This window comes from Aotus nancymaae, unplaced genomic scaffold (genome assembly GCF_030222135.1).
Source record: "Aotus nancymaae isolate 86718 unplaced genomic scaffold, 86718_ANA_hifiasm-v0.15.2.pri h1tg000016l, whole genome shotgun sequence".
Lineage (NCBI taxonomy): Eukaryota > Metazoa > Chordata > Mammalia > Primates > Aotidae > Aotus > Aotus nancymaae.
This window is the reverse complement of record NW_026988428.1, coordinates 70,106,263-70,124,151: the sequence shown is the minus strand read 5'-3', so window position 1 is coordinate 70,124,151 and position 17,889 is coordinate 70,106,263. Positions and strand designations below refer to the sequence as shown.

At 47.2% G+C, this 17,889-nt stretch overlaps 1 protein-coding gene across 50 annotated transcripts in view; it reads left to right on the top strand.

Annotated features, from left to right (window-relative positions):
* Positions 1 to 17,889, top strand: part of CACNA1C (calcium voltage-gated channel subunit alpha1 C) — a 700,658-nt gene that overhangs the window by 539,827 nt on the left and 142,942 nt on the right. For 21 of the 50 annotated variants that reach the window (XM_064377545.1, XM_064377544.1, XM_064377591.1 and 18 more), the window contains exon 10: positions 17,658 to 17,732. The exons of the other annotated variants lie outside the window; for them this stretch is intronic. In XM_064377545.1, coding sequence (XP_064233615.1) covers positions 17,658 to 17,732 — 75 coding nt within the window. The remainder of the gene's footprint in view (positions 1 to 17,657; positions 17,733 to 17,889) is intronic. 50 annotated transcript variants of the gene reach the window in all.

The following is a 17,889-nucleotide window of genomic DNA, read 5'->3' as shown; positions in this document are numbered from 1 at the left end:
CTCTCTCCTTCATGCTCCCGGAAACCCCATTCCACAGCTGCATCATAGCACTTGCTGTACATGATCTGTAGTGTCTCCCTATCTGCTGTGTTTATTGCATTTTGTCTATGGCATTCATCTATCTGATACCATCTGCTGGGTAGTACATCTTGAGTGTGGAGACTTCTGTATTACCAGAATCCTGTACAGATCCTGGTGCATAGGCAATCAATGAGTATTTGTTGGAAAGGGGTTTGGAAATTGGGGGATAAAAATAAGGTATTGGCTTGAAAGTCCTTGGAATTCTGCCTCTGGGAATGGATCTCTTAGTCCTGCTTTGTCACTATGTCAGCTCTAAAACCAGGTGGGGTCAGATCTGATCCAGCAGAGGATATATAATGAACCAGACACACAAAGTAATTTTTAATCTTCCGTTCCTTGCCTGTCAACATTTCTTTTTCACTTCCCAAGGAGGACATGATTATTCTATGATGTTTTTCTTCATGCACTCATTTTTCCTCCTCTTTCTTCTTCAAATATGTCAAAGGAAGTGTCAGAAATATTTCTTATTTTATTCTGTCTCAAGAAGGCCAGCTAGCCAGCTAAGAATAGCAGTCAGGAAATGGTTAAGAGAATACCAAGAATAAATTCTGAGTTGCTTCTTTACAACTAGAAAGCGGAATACATTTAAGTCTTGAAAGGTCAACTCCCTTCAAAGGGGGCAGAGGTTTGATTTCATCCATTATGTGGTCTTCAGCATAATGCTCATTTCATTCACTGGCTGCAATGGAGATTTATGGAGTAAATGTTATCACAAGCTGAGACTTAATGGGATCTCAACTGTATCTCCTGGATGTAGTGGAAAGCAACCATTTTGATAATAAATAGAGAACAGCATCTAATTTGTAAATTCCTTTTTCCATTGCTAAGTTTAATCAGATCAGTGAAACTGAAGGGAATTGTTGATGACCAAAAATTATTTTCCATGCCTTACTCTGGCCAGGAAACATTACTCCTAATGGAAGTGGCATGTTGCTCTGGCAATGGAAGGGGATGACATTTGTCATTAGACTAACCCAATTGTTGCATATTGAAAAATATGTTTAGATCAAACTCTTTTTAAAACCCAACAGAAGCTGAGGCCTCATGTTGCCCTGGTACTGGTGTTACTAGTTCATAGAAGCAAAAACTCTTTCCAGTTAAACTACAGAGGTCTGTAGCAGTGGCCATCCTAAAGATTGCTTCTTGACCCCACTGTATAACCAGAGCAAGGCCAGAAGGACCACCATGGAGCCCAAATTGTGGTCACAAGTGACCTTTTCTTAATGGTAGCAAGTGGATTAGAGAACAGAACATAATATCTGGCAGGGCCTTGGCTTACTTTAGGGTTAAAAAAAATTCAAGGGGACACAAAAGGGAGGTTAATGCAGCTCTCTTTTTTCAAGCTGCGCTTAATTTTTTTTCATGATTAATTATAAGGATTATTTCCAGGAAAGGGACCATGCCATGGGTGAGTGACTGTTAGCATGCAGTAGGAACTTCATGAATACTTCATGAAGAGAATGAAGCAATGAGGAGCACATCTGAGAAGCTGATGGCCCCAAAGGGAACATGGCTAACTGTAGCATCTTTAGGGGGTGGCCTTGAGAATACTGTATCCTCTCCAATAAGAGTACCACCTCCAGGAGACCTTTAGATGCAAGGCAAGGGGTCCTGAGGGCATTCTTCTCTTAGCCTGCATTTGCTTTTGTATTCCCCAGTACACATGCCCAGTGTCCTGGTATCCTACACACTTGGAGTTCTAATACTGAATATTAGGAATGATAGCTACTGCTTATCAAGCACCTCCTCTTGCCCATATTATCTTTGCCCTCACTTCACTCTCTGAGACTGGTATGATCTCCATTTTCAGATGAGAAAGGGGAGGTTCAGATCATTGACCCAAGGCCAGTTGGCTAACAGAAGTTTTACCCAGGCTCACACCCAGGCATGCCCCATCTGACTCAAAAGCTGTCCTTCTTTCTCTTTCATCAGAGAGGCAAGCACATGGTAGCCCCCCAGAATCACAAGCCTGGTAAAAGGAGAAGTGGAGTGGAAAGAAGCTCTAGAAAGGGAGTATGGAGACCTGGTTCCTAGTCCCAGCTCTGATAACTAACTGGCCCTGCAACCCTGAACAATCCTTTCCTCTCTGGGCCTCAATTTCCTCATATGTAAAAGTAATACCCCAAGGATCTCTAATTGTCTGTTAATCTTTCTCATTCCTATCCCCTTGAAGCCCCTTCCAGCCCTTTCTCTTGGAGTCTCATATTCCAGAACAAGTGTGTGGCTGAGATGAGGAGATGATGCCCTCATTTTGCAAACAGATGCTTCCCCCATCATGGCCAGGCAGCAGGGGTCACAAGAGAGGAAGTGTCCACTGCGTAAGGCCTCTGGGCAGCTGACTCTTTTCTCGGGGCCCACACTCTCCTGCCCTTTTCCCACAGCCACTACCCCGACGATGTCGGTCTTTGCCTTGAAAGTACCGGACAGTAAAACCTCAGTGCTGGGAGGTGTCCTGAGGCTTTCTCCTTCTCTCCCGTCGTGTGTGTGAAATTCCTCTACAACACCTTCACTACAGAGTCTTTCCACCCTGTTTCTTGCATACTCTCCATGTAGGTACTTACCAGTCACAACAAACCCTTCCATCTTTGTGCATCCCCAGTTGCTGGAAGGTTCTTCCCTCTGACACCTGCGGCTATTGAGTGACAGTGGAAAGACAGTGTCCTGGGTGCAGTGGCATCCTCCCGATGGTGTAATGAATTATCCTGGCGTGGTTAATTACTCACACTAATTGCTTTTCTGTCCCTGTGCTCCCTCCTGCCTTACGTTTCCATGAGAGGTTGTGCTTTTGAGATCATTTCCCACCTCATCTCCCTTCGTCCTCCCAGCGACTCTATGAGGGAAGCACTGAGCTGCTTCACCATGTGCCTTCTCAAAAAGGAGCCAGTACGGAGCAGAGGGGGCCTCTTGCCTCTTGCCTCTGGCCCAGGCAGCTCCGAGGACCTCTCTGCCTCTCTCTGTCTGCCTCTCTCCCTCCTACCCCTCGACACAACCCTTTCTTCCTCTCCGATGTCTGTGCTTGGTCACTGCCATCTGCAAGGAGGCACATTCCCCCGCAGTATTATTGAGATAGTAACAGGCCACTGTCTCCTTTCTGCTTTCCCCAAATCAGGCACATCCCTTCTTCACCACCCAGGTAGTTGTTACCCTTATAATGTAAACAGCAAAAGCAATAGAGCAGCTTGACTCTGCCCAGGGCCTATGCTCTGGCTGGACAGGCCCACCGATACCTAAAATTACACAGCCCACACGACCCCACACTCCCACTCCTCACCCCAGGAGCTTTCCTGTGTTCCATCCACCATGACCAGGACTCCATCCCCAAATCAGAACCTCTGTGTCCTTTCTTTCCTTCCTTCCAGGTTTCCAGGGCCACTGAGCCTACAGCATGAATCCTCCTAGAATTTAAGACTCAGAAGGAGAGAGGTCAGCGAGAGGTAGCAGTGTACCCCAGGCAGTCGGGCCGGGTGAACGCAAGGTCAAGCCTCACATTTCAAGTCGATTTCAGGATCATTAGCATTCCCACTTCCTGTCATGCCTCCAGGCCTTTTGCTTGTTGAAGACAGTGGTCCCTGTTCTCTGGATTTCAAAAACCATTTCTCTCTTCTGAAGGAAGAACAGTCAGCGTCCCCAACAAGCCCAACTCTCCTGAGAAATTACAGAAGAGTTCTAAGATTCGGGCAAAGAGGGAGGAGGGATGGAGGGTGAAGAAGGCCTTTGATTCAGACTCAGCCTTGAGAGGCAGGATCTGGAGGGAGAGGCTCTTCAGTGGAATAATGAGAGTGATAGAGGCTGATATTCATCCCCGTCTGTTCTCCTTGCACATTTCGTTTGGGGTCAGTTTCTCCTTCAGTGTGCTTGGCTTAGAGCTGCCTCAGTTGCTGTGGGCATGAAAACCACTGCCCACCAGTCCCCACATCTTAGGTCTTACCCGAAATAACCCAGGAGGGAGGAAGGAGCCATTTATCCAGCCACCCATTTATCCAGCCACCCACTCCATTGGGTGGGTGGCTGGATAAATGGCTCCAGAATAATGAATGAAACATTGAATGAGTGAAACAGTGCACCCCCTGTCCCTTGGCCCCAAGGTGCTCATTGATACCCCTTCTATAAGCATAAAGGAGAAACAAAAGAAAACTGAATTTGGGATGTATGCTCCAATGCCAGCCAGTCTTTCCAGGGTGCCTCCGATGCCTCTAGCAGAAGCCCCCAGCCATGCTCCCACACTGGGGCACTCCCATCTGCCCTCCCAGGGAAGGCAGCTTGGTGCAGCAGATGGGGGTGCTCTCTGGGAGCTTCGGTGGAGAGGAAAGGACAGGGGAGTCAGGATACAAGGGTGGGTGGGGCCTGCCAGGTGGGGCTAGGGCAACCTCACTCTTCCTTGTCCCAGGAGCATATGTCAGAGGCACCAGTGGCTGGGGAAGCAGCAGGGACCAGAGACTGGAAAAGGCCCTCACCCCAGCCCTGGTTCTCCTCTCAGCAGCCTCAGTTTCTCATCTTCGTCTGTGGCTGGAGACGCCTTCCCCAGTAGTCTCCCCAGGTTCTTGTAAGCATTAAAGGAGGTGATGTCATTTGAGCGCCTGAACAGCACGCACTGCTGGACTCTCCTAATGAACGGGCAAAGAACCGTATGTGTCAGAGCACCAAGCTACATGGCACAAATAGTAAATGCCTTGGGGCAAAGGACCATTCTGGGATGCCACGTAGGTCAAGGAGGCTTCATGGAGGTGGTAAGAATTGGAGGGTAGGTAGGAAGGCTTTTGGGCATGTGTAGGAGCAGTGCGGATGGAATTCCAAGAGTGGGGCAGCAGGGCAAAGATGCAGACACAGGTGCACAGCTCCTGGCAAGCACCCTGCATGCATTAAGCCCTCCGTCAATGGTGTCAAAGCAAGAGGAACCATGTGTGGCATATTCTAGAGGCAGAGAGTAGGGCTGAGTGCATGGATCAGAGGGCAAATGCTGGAAAGGGAAGGTGTGGTTGGACGGATAGAGTGAAAGCAGACTACAAGGGCCCTGGGAGCCAGGCTGCGGGTCCTGTGTGCTGAGTGATAGTGATGTGATGTGGCGAAGTCCTTACTGAGGAAGACTCCTCCAGAAGATGAATTACATGTGGGCTTCAAGCACGTCTCTCTCTGTGCCCAGAGTCCCCTTACAACCAACAATTTAGCGTTTTATCCAATCAACACCCTCCTTTCTTGTAGAGCTCACTTTATTTTTTCCAAGGAAAAGAAATCTTAGAGATCTCCTCTCAACCTTCACCTCCCTGACCCCTTCAGCAAATGCTTCTCCAGGCTTTGCCTGAAAATTTCTACTAATGAGCAAGTCCTCATCTCCCCAGGCAGCCAGGCCATTTGGGAAATGTTTCTTCCATTAGGGTGCGGTCTTCCCCCTCCAGTTCTCCTTCTTTTGTGCAGTGCCCTCTAGAACTACTCTGGGCAGGCAATGTCTTCCTCTTGTGTAAAAAGTCTTCAGATATTGGAAGGTGGTGGTGAGGTCTCTCAGTTCTTCTTACTTAAATTAAACCTTTTCATGTTTTTTTTTTTCTGCTGTTCTCTATAAGTGACACATGACTTACTGGCCCTTCCTCATCAAAGAACTCCATTATTGCCCCTTTTAAACATGATCCTGAGCACTGAACCTCTATCCTAAGGGGGCCTGCCTGATCCAGGGGAGAGGGAAGCCCTGCCTCCCTGGGCGGTGAGCCTAGGGAAGCCCTGCCTGTAGCAGTGAGCCTAGACATGCATGAAGCCTCAGGACCTCTCATGAAAGATGTGGGCAATTAAAGCAGCCAGATGCCAGGCGTGGAGGCTCACATCTGCAATCCCAGCATTTTGGGAGGCCAGGGTGGGATAATTGCTTGATCCCAGGACTTCAAGACCAGTCTGGGCAATGTAGTGAAACCCCATCTCTACAAAAAAAAAAATAATAATAATTAGCCAGGTGTGTCTGTATGGGCCTGTAGTCCTAGCTACTTGGAAGGCTGAGGCAGGAGGATCACGTGAACCTGGGAGATGGAGGCTGCTGTGAGCTGTGATCATGCCAGTAGATGTTATAGCTAAGAGGACAGACTTGGCATCAGATCTACCTGGGTTCAAATCCTGGGTCTTACTGGCACTTGCTTTGAGTAAATGACTTAATTCACTCCTGCCTCGGCGACAGCACAAGACTCTATTTAAAAAAAAAACAAAAAAAACACCTAAAACAACGCATAAACACTTAAAGCAGCTACATGGACCAAAGACTCTATCTGCACCAGGGCAAGAAGGAGGAAAACAAAACTGCAAGCAGGCAGCAGGCAGAGTCTGGAGAAGAATTAAAGCAAAGGGCACACCACATAGTGGGGCAAGCTGATCAATATTCTGACAGCTGCCTGTGCACTCACTCATGAAATTATGGGGCTGAAGAGACACCATGAGTTTGGAGCTAAAGTGACTCACTTCACATAAATGCCATCAATGGCAGCAGCCTAGGAATTTAAGGCAGCAATTGACTTGCCTGCTGGAAGGGAAGATACAAATGAGACCCCTCTGAGGAAGTGTTGCTGCATGCTCAAGACAGCTCTCCCTCTGTGGCTGCCCACAGCCTTCAGGGTAGTGCTGGGCCCCTGTAGAGCCTCCTTGCAGGAAATCTGACCTGGTCTTCAGCAGTAGAAAGCAGTGAAGTGGGAAAGACAGGGCCCAAGAGAAGAAAGAAAATGAGGGCAAATCGTGAGCTCTACATAGCTGTTGTGAACGGCAAGGAACAGGGTGCAAAGGTCAGAACTCATTCAAGTAAAACTCTGACTTCCGGACAGGGGAGGGAGCCTGGGGCCTGTGCCCAGCCTCGATGCCTTTCTGACCAAGGATGGGCTCCTGGCCTCCATGATGTGTGTCAATGGTGAGTGAGAAAGGGAGGCAGCACTGATGGTGGAAAGAGGCTCAGAACTCTACCACTGTCTGCCTATGGTGTCCAGCTTGACTCTAGACAAGCTGCTGACCCTCTCTGGACTTTAACATTCTCACTTATACAATGAAGGGCTAGGTGGGGCACAGTAGCTCATACCTGTAATCCCAACATTTTGGAAGGCTGAGTGGGGAGGATTGCTTGAGACCAGGTATTCAAGACCAGCCTGGGCAACATAGTGAGGCTGTGTCTCTACAAAAAATTTAACAATTAGCCATGCATGGTGGTGCCTGGCTGTGGTCCCAGCTACTCTTAAGGCTGAGGTGGGAGGAGCACTTGAGACTGGGAGCTGGAGACTCCAGTGAGCCAAGATCATGTCACTGCACTCCAGCCTAAGCAAGAGTGAGACTGTTTCAAAAAATAAATAAATAAACAATCAAATGAAGGGCTGGCTTACAATCCTACAGACCCCTCTGACTCTGCAGTGATGATATGATTAAGATCTCCATTTTACACTGGGAAAACTGAGCCACAGAAGAGTGAGGTCACATAGCTCTGAGTGACAGAGCCAGGATCCAAATTCAGGCCCCTGACCCCCAAGCCCATGCTCCTAACCACGCTGCCTGCTGACTGCCTCCTTCTGTCCAGAAGAGCCGGCAGGGAGGCCCTGGGTAGGGTCATAAAATAAATGTCTTCTCCCCAGGACCACCACCTGCACCCGCTGCCCTCCTCCTCCACTTACTGATGCCAGCACATCCTCAGGGCTCTCTTACCCTTGCTCTCTCATGAGAGATAGGAAAAGGCTTTATAAATTCATCAATAGACATTATAGCTAATAGGATAGACTTGGCATCAGATCTACCTGGGTTCAAATCCTGGATCTTACTGGCACTTGCTTTGAGTAAATGACTTAATTCTCCAAGCCTCAATTTTCTCATTCAAAAAATGAAGACATCTAATGCCTCCCTCATAGAGTTACATCAGTTAATGTATGTAAAGTGTGGAAGAGTAGCTGTGACATATAGCAAGTGACTGAAAAACTGAGCTATTGTTATTAATATGAAGATAGAAATGGCTGACGTTGCTATTGTGCACTCTGGGGGACAAGGCCTTAAAATCAAGGAATTGCCATTAGGTGTCATGGAACCAGGTTGGAGGAGGATTGGGGGTACAAATCATTCTCTACCCCTTTCCAATCATACCACATGGGTGACCATCTGACATGTAGCACTTAGCACTTAAAAGGACACTACTAAAGTCGTTTTGGTGTAAGAATTGGGTTTCCAAAGGAGTCCGGTAGAGAAAAGCCACCACACTCCATGTCTAGAAGACCCCTGTCCCATCCCTAATGGTTGCAGGCAAGCTGTATTTTCCCCTTAGAGTGTCTTGCCCTCCTGTGTGGCCAGATAGCCTGTTTCCCTCATAGTCCCCGAGGGTCTGAGCATGTCCCAGCTGCCCTGCCATGTCTAGTGAAGGTGGGGTGGGGGTGGGAGACAGTGTGTTCCAAAGTTCAGAAGTTTGTTGGGTAAAACTAAACTTCCTGCCCCTGCCCCCTCCCTGCCCCATCCACCTCCCCGCCAACCCAGCAGCAATAACCAAGGCAGCCTGATGGACTCCGTGGTGCCGTAATGGTGGAGAGAGATTTTCTGCTTGGGAGCACAGGATGTTTATGGCCTGCTGAGATCACAACGACCCTGGCTTTCTTCTTTGGATTATGGCTGCAGATCAAGGGCAGGCATTTATGCCTCCTCCCAGTTTATAGCAGTGATCATAATTATGATGATGGCACAACGCGCTTCTATTGTGCCTTTTTAATAAGGCCACTTTGTTTGGCTTCTTAATATTTAATCCTGTTTTATATTTACTTTCCGATGGCTTAAAATCAACCAGGTTTTAATTGCTTATGCAGAGGAAGCCAAGCTGGGCCTGGGCTGGCAGGAAGTTGTTGAGAAGGTTCTGGAAGCTGATGGCACCTTTCTTCGTGACCTTTCCACCCAGGCAGGCTGCTGTGACCTGGGGATCATGTTTCTTTCCTCTTTTCTTTTTCTCTCTTCTTTTTCTCTCATCCACTTTTTTCCCTTTCATTCTGTAACCTTCTTTTCCTTTCTTTTCCTTAGAAGAGATTCTCAATTTACCCTCCAGTTCATTTTATCCATGTAAGAGACCAAAGTTATTCTGTGACCTGCCAAAGCTTTGGAGCTACTTGGGGCAAGGTCCAGGTGAGGACTGTCTTTGGTGTTTTCCCTGAACTCACAGTACTAGAGACTCCTGAGATTGCAAACTGGGCGGGGACATGTGAAGAGTTCCTTCACCCACCCACCTGAGAAAACATGTGGCCTTGTGCTTGATGTATTCAGCTATAGAAAAGTGATAAAGAATAACTTTCCAGGTTATTGTTTCCTGAAAGAGAAAATTAAATCAGATGAAACGTGCCTCAGTTCCTCCATTCCTGAGGAGTAGCACAGCCCAGTCTCTCAGTTCTGTTCTGCCGTGCGGCTACCCTGCTACGGGACCCTGCACCACCAGCTCTCATCAGCAGTTCAGCCTGCAAATATGCGCTTCAGCAACATTGCCTGATGGGGCTGAAAAAGCCCTGGACTTTCATTCTCTACCATTTACTAGCTCTCCCTTGGGCACCTAACTTCAGCCTTTTGGGACTACACTTTCTTTTGTCAGTAGGGATAATAATATCTACCTTGCCTGCGCCTTAGGGGTTTGTCGATCAGGGTCCCCATAGAAACAGAAAGTGCCCTTCAACTAGGTGACTTAAGGAGGATTTAACAAAGATGCAGCCAGGGTCTAAGGAAGCCAGCAAGTACAGTACCCAGGGAAGCAACTGTGCGGTGCAGTTACCGGGAAAGGCTGGAAGAATGAAGTGAGGGGCAGCCTCAGAGTCAGAGAGCAGCTGTGTGGAGAGGGCCAGAGGGCAGACCTGAGGCCTTGGGCGGCAAGAAGCAGTCAGTCTACACCAACCCTGCATGCTTGAGTCGGGGAGTGAGCGAACACCCCACCTCACCTCGGGTCCACCCACGGGCATCCTGCCAGTGCTGTCCATGGGCCAGCCCAAGCAGGAAGCAACGTCAGCTTCCTGGAGCACCAGGCCTGGGCAGAGGGAAGGAGAGTGGGTCTGAGGACAGACTCTCAACTGTCCAGCACCTAGGAGTCCCCTTCAAACTCCATGAAGACATGAAATGTTATTCTAGAGACAGGGTGAAACCAAAACACAGATCTAGGTTTTTTATTTGAAATTCTCACAGCCCCCAGTGTTACAGGAGCTCAGAATAGGAGACTTGGTGGGCGGGAGGGTGGTCCTGGGAGCTGCCACAGATGGGAGCAGCCCCTGAAAAGGAATTAAATTTGGATAGATCAGGGGTCAGCCAACTTTTCCTAGAAAGGGCCAGAGAGTGAATATTGTAGGTTTTGCAGGCCACACAGAGCCTCTGCAACGGTGTGAGAGCGCTGATAGACAGCACGCACACACCGGGCACAACAGTCCCAGGAGGACTGTGCTGACAAAGACAGACGGGGCAGGCTGCAGTTCGCTGACCCCTGAAATACCTGCGGGGAGGGGGACAGGCACTCCAGGGACAGGGCTTGACGTTAGGCCTGGTTCGTGGGAAAGACCAGAGGTTGGAACAGAGCAGCAGGCTGAAGGATGGTGAGGAGGGCAGCCCGGCATGGTTGGAGCTTCTGCAGGAAATCTCAGGAAATGAGAGAAAATCAACAGTGTCTTAGTCGTCCAGGGCTGCCCAATGACATACCACAGGCCCAGGGACCGGAAGAGCAGGAACTGACTTTGTCAGTCTAGAGGCTGGAAGTCTGAGATCAAGGTGCTGGTGGGCTTGGTTCCTCCTGAGGGTCATGAGGGAAAAGGGGCAGTCCCCAGGTCCCTGTTTGGCTTCAGGTGGCTGTCTTGTCTCTGTGTCTTCACATCATCTTCCCTCTGTATCTGTCAGTGTCCACAGTTGTCCTGCTCAGAATAATCCAGTCACACTAGATTCAGCCAACCCTCATGACCTCATCTTAATCTAATGACCTCCTTAAAGACTCTGTCATCAAAGTGTGGCCACACTGAGAGGTATGGGGGGCTGGGACTTCAGCATCTGGACTTCCAAGGGGACATAATTCAACCCATAACAAATAGGATGAAGCCAAATTACAGGACGTTTTAGATACCAGATTGGAGTCAGTGAGGTAGGAAATGAGGAATCCTTTTGCTTGTTAACCATAAGTCTAATTAGTACTTTGAGAAAATAAATACGAATTATGCCACTCATATGCAAAAAATGTAATAAGATGGGCACCTGGCCAAGTACATGGCAAAGTCAGTTCCTTAGTTCTATCTCAGGGTGCCTGGAAGCCTGGACGCTGGATCCCAGCAGGCAGGTGACCTGGACTCAGCCATTAGCCTTGCGTGACATCCCACACACTAGAGAAGTTCGGGTGGGGCAAGCAGTGTGTGCGACATCCCCAGCCACTGCCTGGGATGTCTGGGCCTGTGGCATCAACCCTCTTCCTGCCAGAGGAGGCATAAGATTGACAGCAGCTGGTGAGCTCTCTGGCCTTGGATAACAAGCTACCAGCTAAGTTCTGGAATACAGACTGGGCATTTTTCTTAGCGAATCTCATGAGAGGCCAGCCACTCCTGCTGACAGGCACATCAGGACATTACAAAGCTCAAAGCTATTTTGGGTGACTAAAGTTTTCGGAACTAGGCAGATTGTTTCATCTCGCCCCACATCCATCCCTCATTCTCTCATGTGGAGCTTTGCTCTAGTGCCATTCACTCAGTCGTGACGCATAAAAAGCTCTGAGACGGGGCCTCAGGAACAGGTCAGATATTCTCTATGAAGATGGTTCTCCCCATCCTGCTGCCAGCCTCGGGATGGGAAGGAAGGGAGTCAGGATGCGGTGGGAAGGAAGGAACCGAGAGCACAGCAGCGAGCACCAAAGAAGGTTTTGCTCACTGTTTCCTTCATGGATTGATTGCTGTCACCTGAGGGCCTTTTTTCTTTTTTATCAAAACCAAAGTGGTTCTGACTCTCAATCCTTTGCCAAAACCCCTTCTGGAGTCATTTTTTATTCATGTGGATGGCTTTGGTCATCTCTGGACACACATCATGCTGGCCTCTTGTTGGCTAAATGAGACCCAATTTCTTTTTAAGGAGAACGTGAGTGTTCACACATAGGCATAGCCTGCAGCAGATTCTCTACTTGGAGGCTTGCTTTCAGCAGTATAAGGAAGTGTCAAGAGAGCCATTTGTTTTATAGAGAGCTCATTTCCTATGGGGGAAAATGAGGCTTGTGTGCTCTGAGCCTGCCCATTCTCTGTTGACCACAGCTGTAGAAAGGCTGGCCCACTGATCGGTGCAGCCATACTTTCAAAGCACCACCTGGTGTTTAATGGAAGATTCCCAAATTTCACCAAGTAAACCCTCAGAAGGTTTGAAACCCAAACACCAAGAAAGGGTAATCTATACAATAGCTTAGCTCTAGCATTCCTCCACTAGCACAGCTGGTGTGCTTTCCAGTTTCAAGAGATTATCCCAGGGAGAAAGTGACTTTTTATAATCTCCCCAGTAATCACACAACTGTTCCCAAAGCAGGTCAGGGGGGACATTGGTTGCTGTAAGACAATAACTGTGTACCTCTCTTGAGGCATAGGAACAGTCCTACTAAGGACTATTCAAGCAAGAGTGGCCACCAAGCATATATGTTTGCGGGGTCGGGGAGAGAAGACGTTAATTCAAGGATGTAATCAGTTGTTGGCAAGTTGGCCATACAACTTGCAGTAGCCGTTGATGATATTACTAAAAATGCAATGATGTTGGCCATCTTGAACCACTAACTACATTCCAGAATAGAAACTGGGCATTTTTCTTAGCAAATCTCCCGAGAAACCAGCCATTCCTGCCGGCACATGTTCCTTACACTTTCAAAGAAATCTCATTTTCTTGTGGAGTCTTCTCAGCAGAAGCAAGGGACAGGATAGCCCAGAGAAACACATTTGGTCCACAGCACCTGGTAAGAGGGAAGTTAGAAAACTGGAAAACAAGCTCCCACTCTAGCTTTCTTCCCCAGCATTCTCCTTCCCAGATCCGTTCAAGAAAGCATATTGTGCCTTATAAAGGGTGTGCTATTATGACTTTGCCTGCAGATAAGCAGACAATCAAGCTTCACTTCTAAGGGCATTGGAGTGAGTTGCCCTTAGAGAAAACGTGCCCCGTAGTTTCCAACCAACTCATCATTTGAAAGGCCAAGGGTGGGGTCAGGCTTTCCGTCTCATCCCTTGAATAAGTATCCAGCATTCATGATCCTAAACTTTCAATGATTTGGACATTCAGCTTCCTAGAAGTTTTCCTTGAGGAATTAGCTTTGATACCACTATGTAATCCCTTGATAATAGGAACACAAACACCTTTTCACCATTTTATTCCCTCGGGTGCTTATGGGATAAACTATCACAAATTAATACGCATTAATGTAGTCTTATATTGCTTCTTCCAGGTGAGATTTTTTATTTCAGCAAGGAGCCTTTAGATGTATGACATGCCCCAAAAGAAACATCTGAGACTTCCGCAAACCATCCAGGGAGATAATTTAGTTGCTCTTCAGATCATTTTCCATGCAGGTGGCTGCCACCTTGGCCCGCATGAAAGACCAGCCCTGGTCAAATTCAGGGTTTTTAAATGATCATACAGTTACTTCTGAAATCAGACAAGATAGGACACTAAGGATGTCAGAGCCAAAAGCTGAATAATGCTTGTGCATGGGAGATGTTAATGTTCTGGGCTCTCCACCACTGAGCAGGGCTCTCCTCCCCTCAGTCACGACACAGGGAGAAACGTGGTGACTGGCAGCCTACGTCTACCCCCTACATCTCCGGATAAAAGATCATTCATTATAAGAGTCCCACATTGGTGACTGTTTGAGACATACCTTTCCCTAGAAGGGAAACTCGAACCAAGTGGTTCATTTCAGCTCCTAACTCTCACTGTTTTTTGCATATAGGATTTTTGAGAAGTGAAAGAAAAAAAAAAAACTCTGCCAGTTATGAAGTTTCTGTTCATTCCACACTTTGTACCTTAAAGATGAGTGTGTGAGACACGGCCCTTCCGGTTAAAAATAGGCATAGCCCTTTTCTGTCACTAGCCAGTCTCCAAAATTTTCCCTACCAGGCAACATTCAAAGAAGTCTATTAATTACCACCTGTGTTCTAGGAGAAGAGGATAAAATAAAGAAAAACCTAAAACTTGATTTGCCCATCCCCTCATGCCTTTCCTGGAAGGGATGGGGCTACCCATCACTTCAGCAGGGCACATGCTTCCTTCTGTAAGTGGTGACTGACTTCCCGCCTGCATTCACTGCCACTCATGAATATTAGGTTGGTGCAAAAGTAGTTGTGGCTTCAAGACTGTGAATTTTAAATCATTATAACTATGCTCAAACACATCTTTATTAATCAAAATAGGAACCACTGCAATCAATACATTTTTGCCAACAAGAAAGAAGCTTTTTTACTCCTATAATATAAAGGTCCATGCTTCCGGGTTCAACAAACTCTTGGAAGGCATTTTCTGCATCCTGCTGGTTGTGAAAGCATTATCCCTGCAAAAGGTTGTTGTTAAGATGCTTGAAGAAGTAGTAGTTGGTTGGCGAGAAGTCAGGTGAATATGGCAGATGAGGCAAAACTTTGCAGCACAATTTGTTCAACGTTTGAAGCATTGGTTGTGCGACGTGCAGTCCTGCCTTGTTGTGGAAAAGAATTGGGCCCTTTCTGTTGGCCAGTGTCGGCTGCAGGCATTGCAGTTTTTGGTGCTTCTCATTGATTTGCTGAGCATGCTTCTTAGATGTAATGGTTTCTCTGGGATTCAGAAAGCCACAGTGGATCACACTAACAGCAGACCACCAAACAGTGACCAGGACTTTTTTTGGTGCAAGTTTGGCTTTGGGAAGTGCTTTGGAGCTGCTTCTCCATCCAACCCCTGAGCTGGTCATTGCTGGTTGTCATAGAAAATCCACTTTTCTTCGCACATCAGAATTTGATCAAGAAATAATTTGTTGTTGTTGAGAAGAGTAAGACGACACTTCAAAACAACGATTTTTTTTTTTTTTTTTTTTTTTGCTCAGCTCATGAGGCACCCACTTATCAAGATTTTTCACCTTTCCAATTTGCTTCAAATGCCAAACAACCATAGAATGGTGGACGTTGAGTTCTTCGGCAACTTCTTGTGTCGTCGTAAGAGGATCCGCTTTGATGATGGCTCTCAATTGGTCGTTGTCAACTTCCCGTATCCCACCACTATCCTCATCTTCAAGGCTCTCACCTTCTTTGTGAAACTATTTGAACGACACTGCACAGTACAGTTAGTGGTTGTTACAATTTGAACCACCACTGCACACTGTTTGTTAGCAATTCCTGGGCCAAATGAGCTGATGTTGTGAGTTGTCTCTACTGCTTTATGACCGAAATCACTTGAATTTGCTCTATCTAACATTATTTCCATAGTCTAAAATAAACATAAAATAAATACCAAGTAATATGTCATTAATAAAAAAACATAAAGTGAGAAATGCCCATTAAAATGATGCATAACATAACCAAACTTATTTAAGAATGTGTTTTAATACCAAATGGCAAATTCCAACAATGCAAAAAACACAATTCCTTTTGCACCAACCTAAGTTGTGATTGTGCCTTACTTGCCTCTCTCATTCCCAGACCTCCATAGTGACCTCACGGAGGCACAGCTCATGCCAGTTCTTTCAAATGAAATGGAAAAACTCTATCTGAGCAAGTAGCTAAAGCACTTGACATCCAGAACTTCAAGTCCATACAGAACCTACCCTTCCTCATGCAGTGATTAGTGTCTTCATGCTCTTCCATGCAGTAGCTGGAGTATTCACGCTCTTCTGTGCAGTGGCTAGTGTCTTCACACCCTTTCATGCAGTGGCTGCTGTCTTCACACTCTTCCATGCAGTGGCTAGTGTCTTCACACTCTCCTGTGCAGTGCCTAGTGTCTTCACACACTTCCATGCAATGATTAGTGTCTTCACACTCTCCCATGCTTCACTTCACACTCTTCTGTGCAGTGGCTATTGTCTTAACACTCTCCCCTGCAGTGGCTAGTGTCTTCACACTTCTCCATGCAGTGATTAGTGTCTTCACACTCTCCTGTGCCATGGTTAGTGTCTTCACACTCTCCCATGAAGTGTGTGGTGTCCTCACACTCTCCCCTGCAGTGGCTGCTGTCTTCACTCTCTCCCATGCAGTGGCTAGTGTCTTCACTCTCTCCCGTGCAGTGGCTAGTGTCTTCACACTCTCCTGTGCAGTGGCTAGTGTCTTCACATTCTTCCATGCAGTATCTGGAGTCTTCACACTCTCCCATGCAGTGCTTGGTGTCCTCACACTCTCTCCTGAAGTGGCTGCTGTCTTCATGCTCTCTTGTGCAGTGGCTAGTGTTTTCACACTCCTGTGCAGTGGCTAGTGTCTTCACACTCTTCCATGCAGTATCTGGAGTCTTCACACTCTCCCATGAAGTGCTTGGTGTCCTCACACTCTCCCCTGCAGTGACTGTTGTCTTCATGCTCTCCCATACAGTGGCTAGTGTTTTCACACTCTCCTGTACAGTGGCTAGTGTCTTCACACTCTTCCATGCAGTATCTGGAGTCTTCACACTCTCCCATGAAGTGCTTGGTGTCCTCACACTCTCCCCTGCAGTGGCTGCTGTCTTCACTCTCTCCCATGCAGTGGCTAGTGTCTTCACTCTCTCCCGTGCAGTGGCTAGTGTCTTCACACTCTCCCGTGCAGTGGCTAGTGTCTTCACACTCTCCCGTGCAGTGGCTAGTGTCTTCACACTCTCCTGTGCAGTGGCTAGTGTCTTCACACTCTTCTGGAGCATTCTACTCTTCAGCTGTAGCCCGTACCCAGCAGGAGCTCACAGAATTCTTCTCCCTCGTTTACAAACTTCCTCAAATGACCACTCATGGACAGGCAATTTAACAACTTATTGGCCCATTTAAACTGATTAAAAGCAGATACATATATGTTTTGGATGTGAGCCCTAGGCCTTTGATGAGTCTTTGCTGAATAAAATTGAATTATTGAACTGAACAAAGGAGCAAGTAGGTCAGTGGGTTGTTTTTCCACCTGCACGTGACTCATCCAGGTACAAATAGCAAGGGAGCTGCTGAATCCACTAAAGGTGAAAATTTTGCAGTGTGGTCCCATGTGAGGAAGAAGACAAGTCATCTGGCTATTGGGTAGGGATGAAGGGGATACCAGGGCTACAGTTGAAATTTAGCAGTGACCCCACGTGAGCCTGCAAAGGGTGACAGCTCCCTAAGGAAGCAGGAAGGATGATTGGCAGCCCCCTCCAAGGAAACCCTCTCAAAGTTACTCATTAGATATACCAGATAGACTCTTTCTCCTGAAGTAATTCCTTCTCCGCAGGGTCCATCATTTGTTTTGTGATGTTAATTCATGTGAGTTGGGGGTTTGGTTCTGTTTTGTTATGTTTTCTTATATGTTTTGGTTTATTGGTTTGAGATTTTTTTTGTTTATTTTTGGTGATAAAAATGGATGTTCTATGTGAAAGTGAGTTCCTTGTTTCTTTCTTTTGCCCGTGGCTGACTGCATGTGCTCTCTTGATGTCTTGTTCCTGGTTCTTGACACTGACCATCTTGTCTGTGAAAGGAGGCACTCCGGCGGGCATGCTTGATCAGAAGAAAGGGAAGTTTGCTTGGTTTAGTCACTCCACAGAAACCCATGGTAATGTTCCCCTGTGCTCTGTGTGTGTAAATGTGTGTGAGTGCACACCACACTGAATGGAAGGGTGTTTCTCTGGGTGATTTGTGCACAGTAGTTCTGTGTGTGTGCAAATGTGTGTGTATATATGTTGTGCATGTGTGTGTGTTTGTGAAGGGAT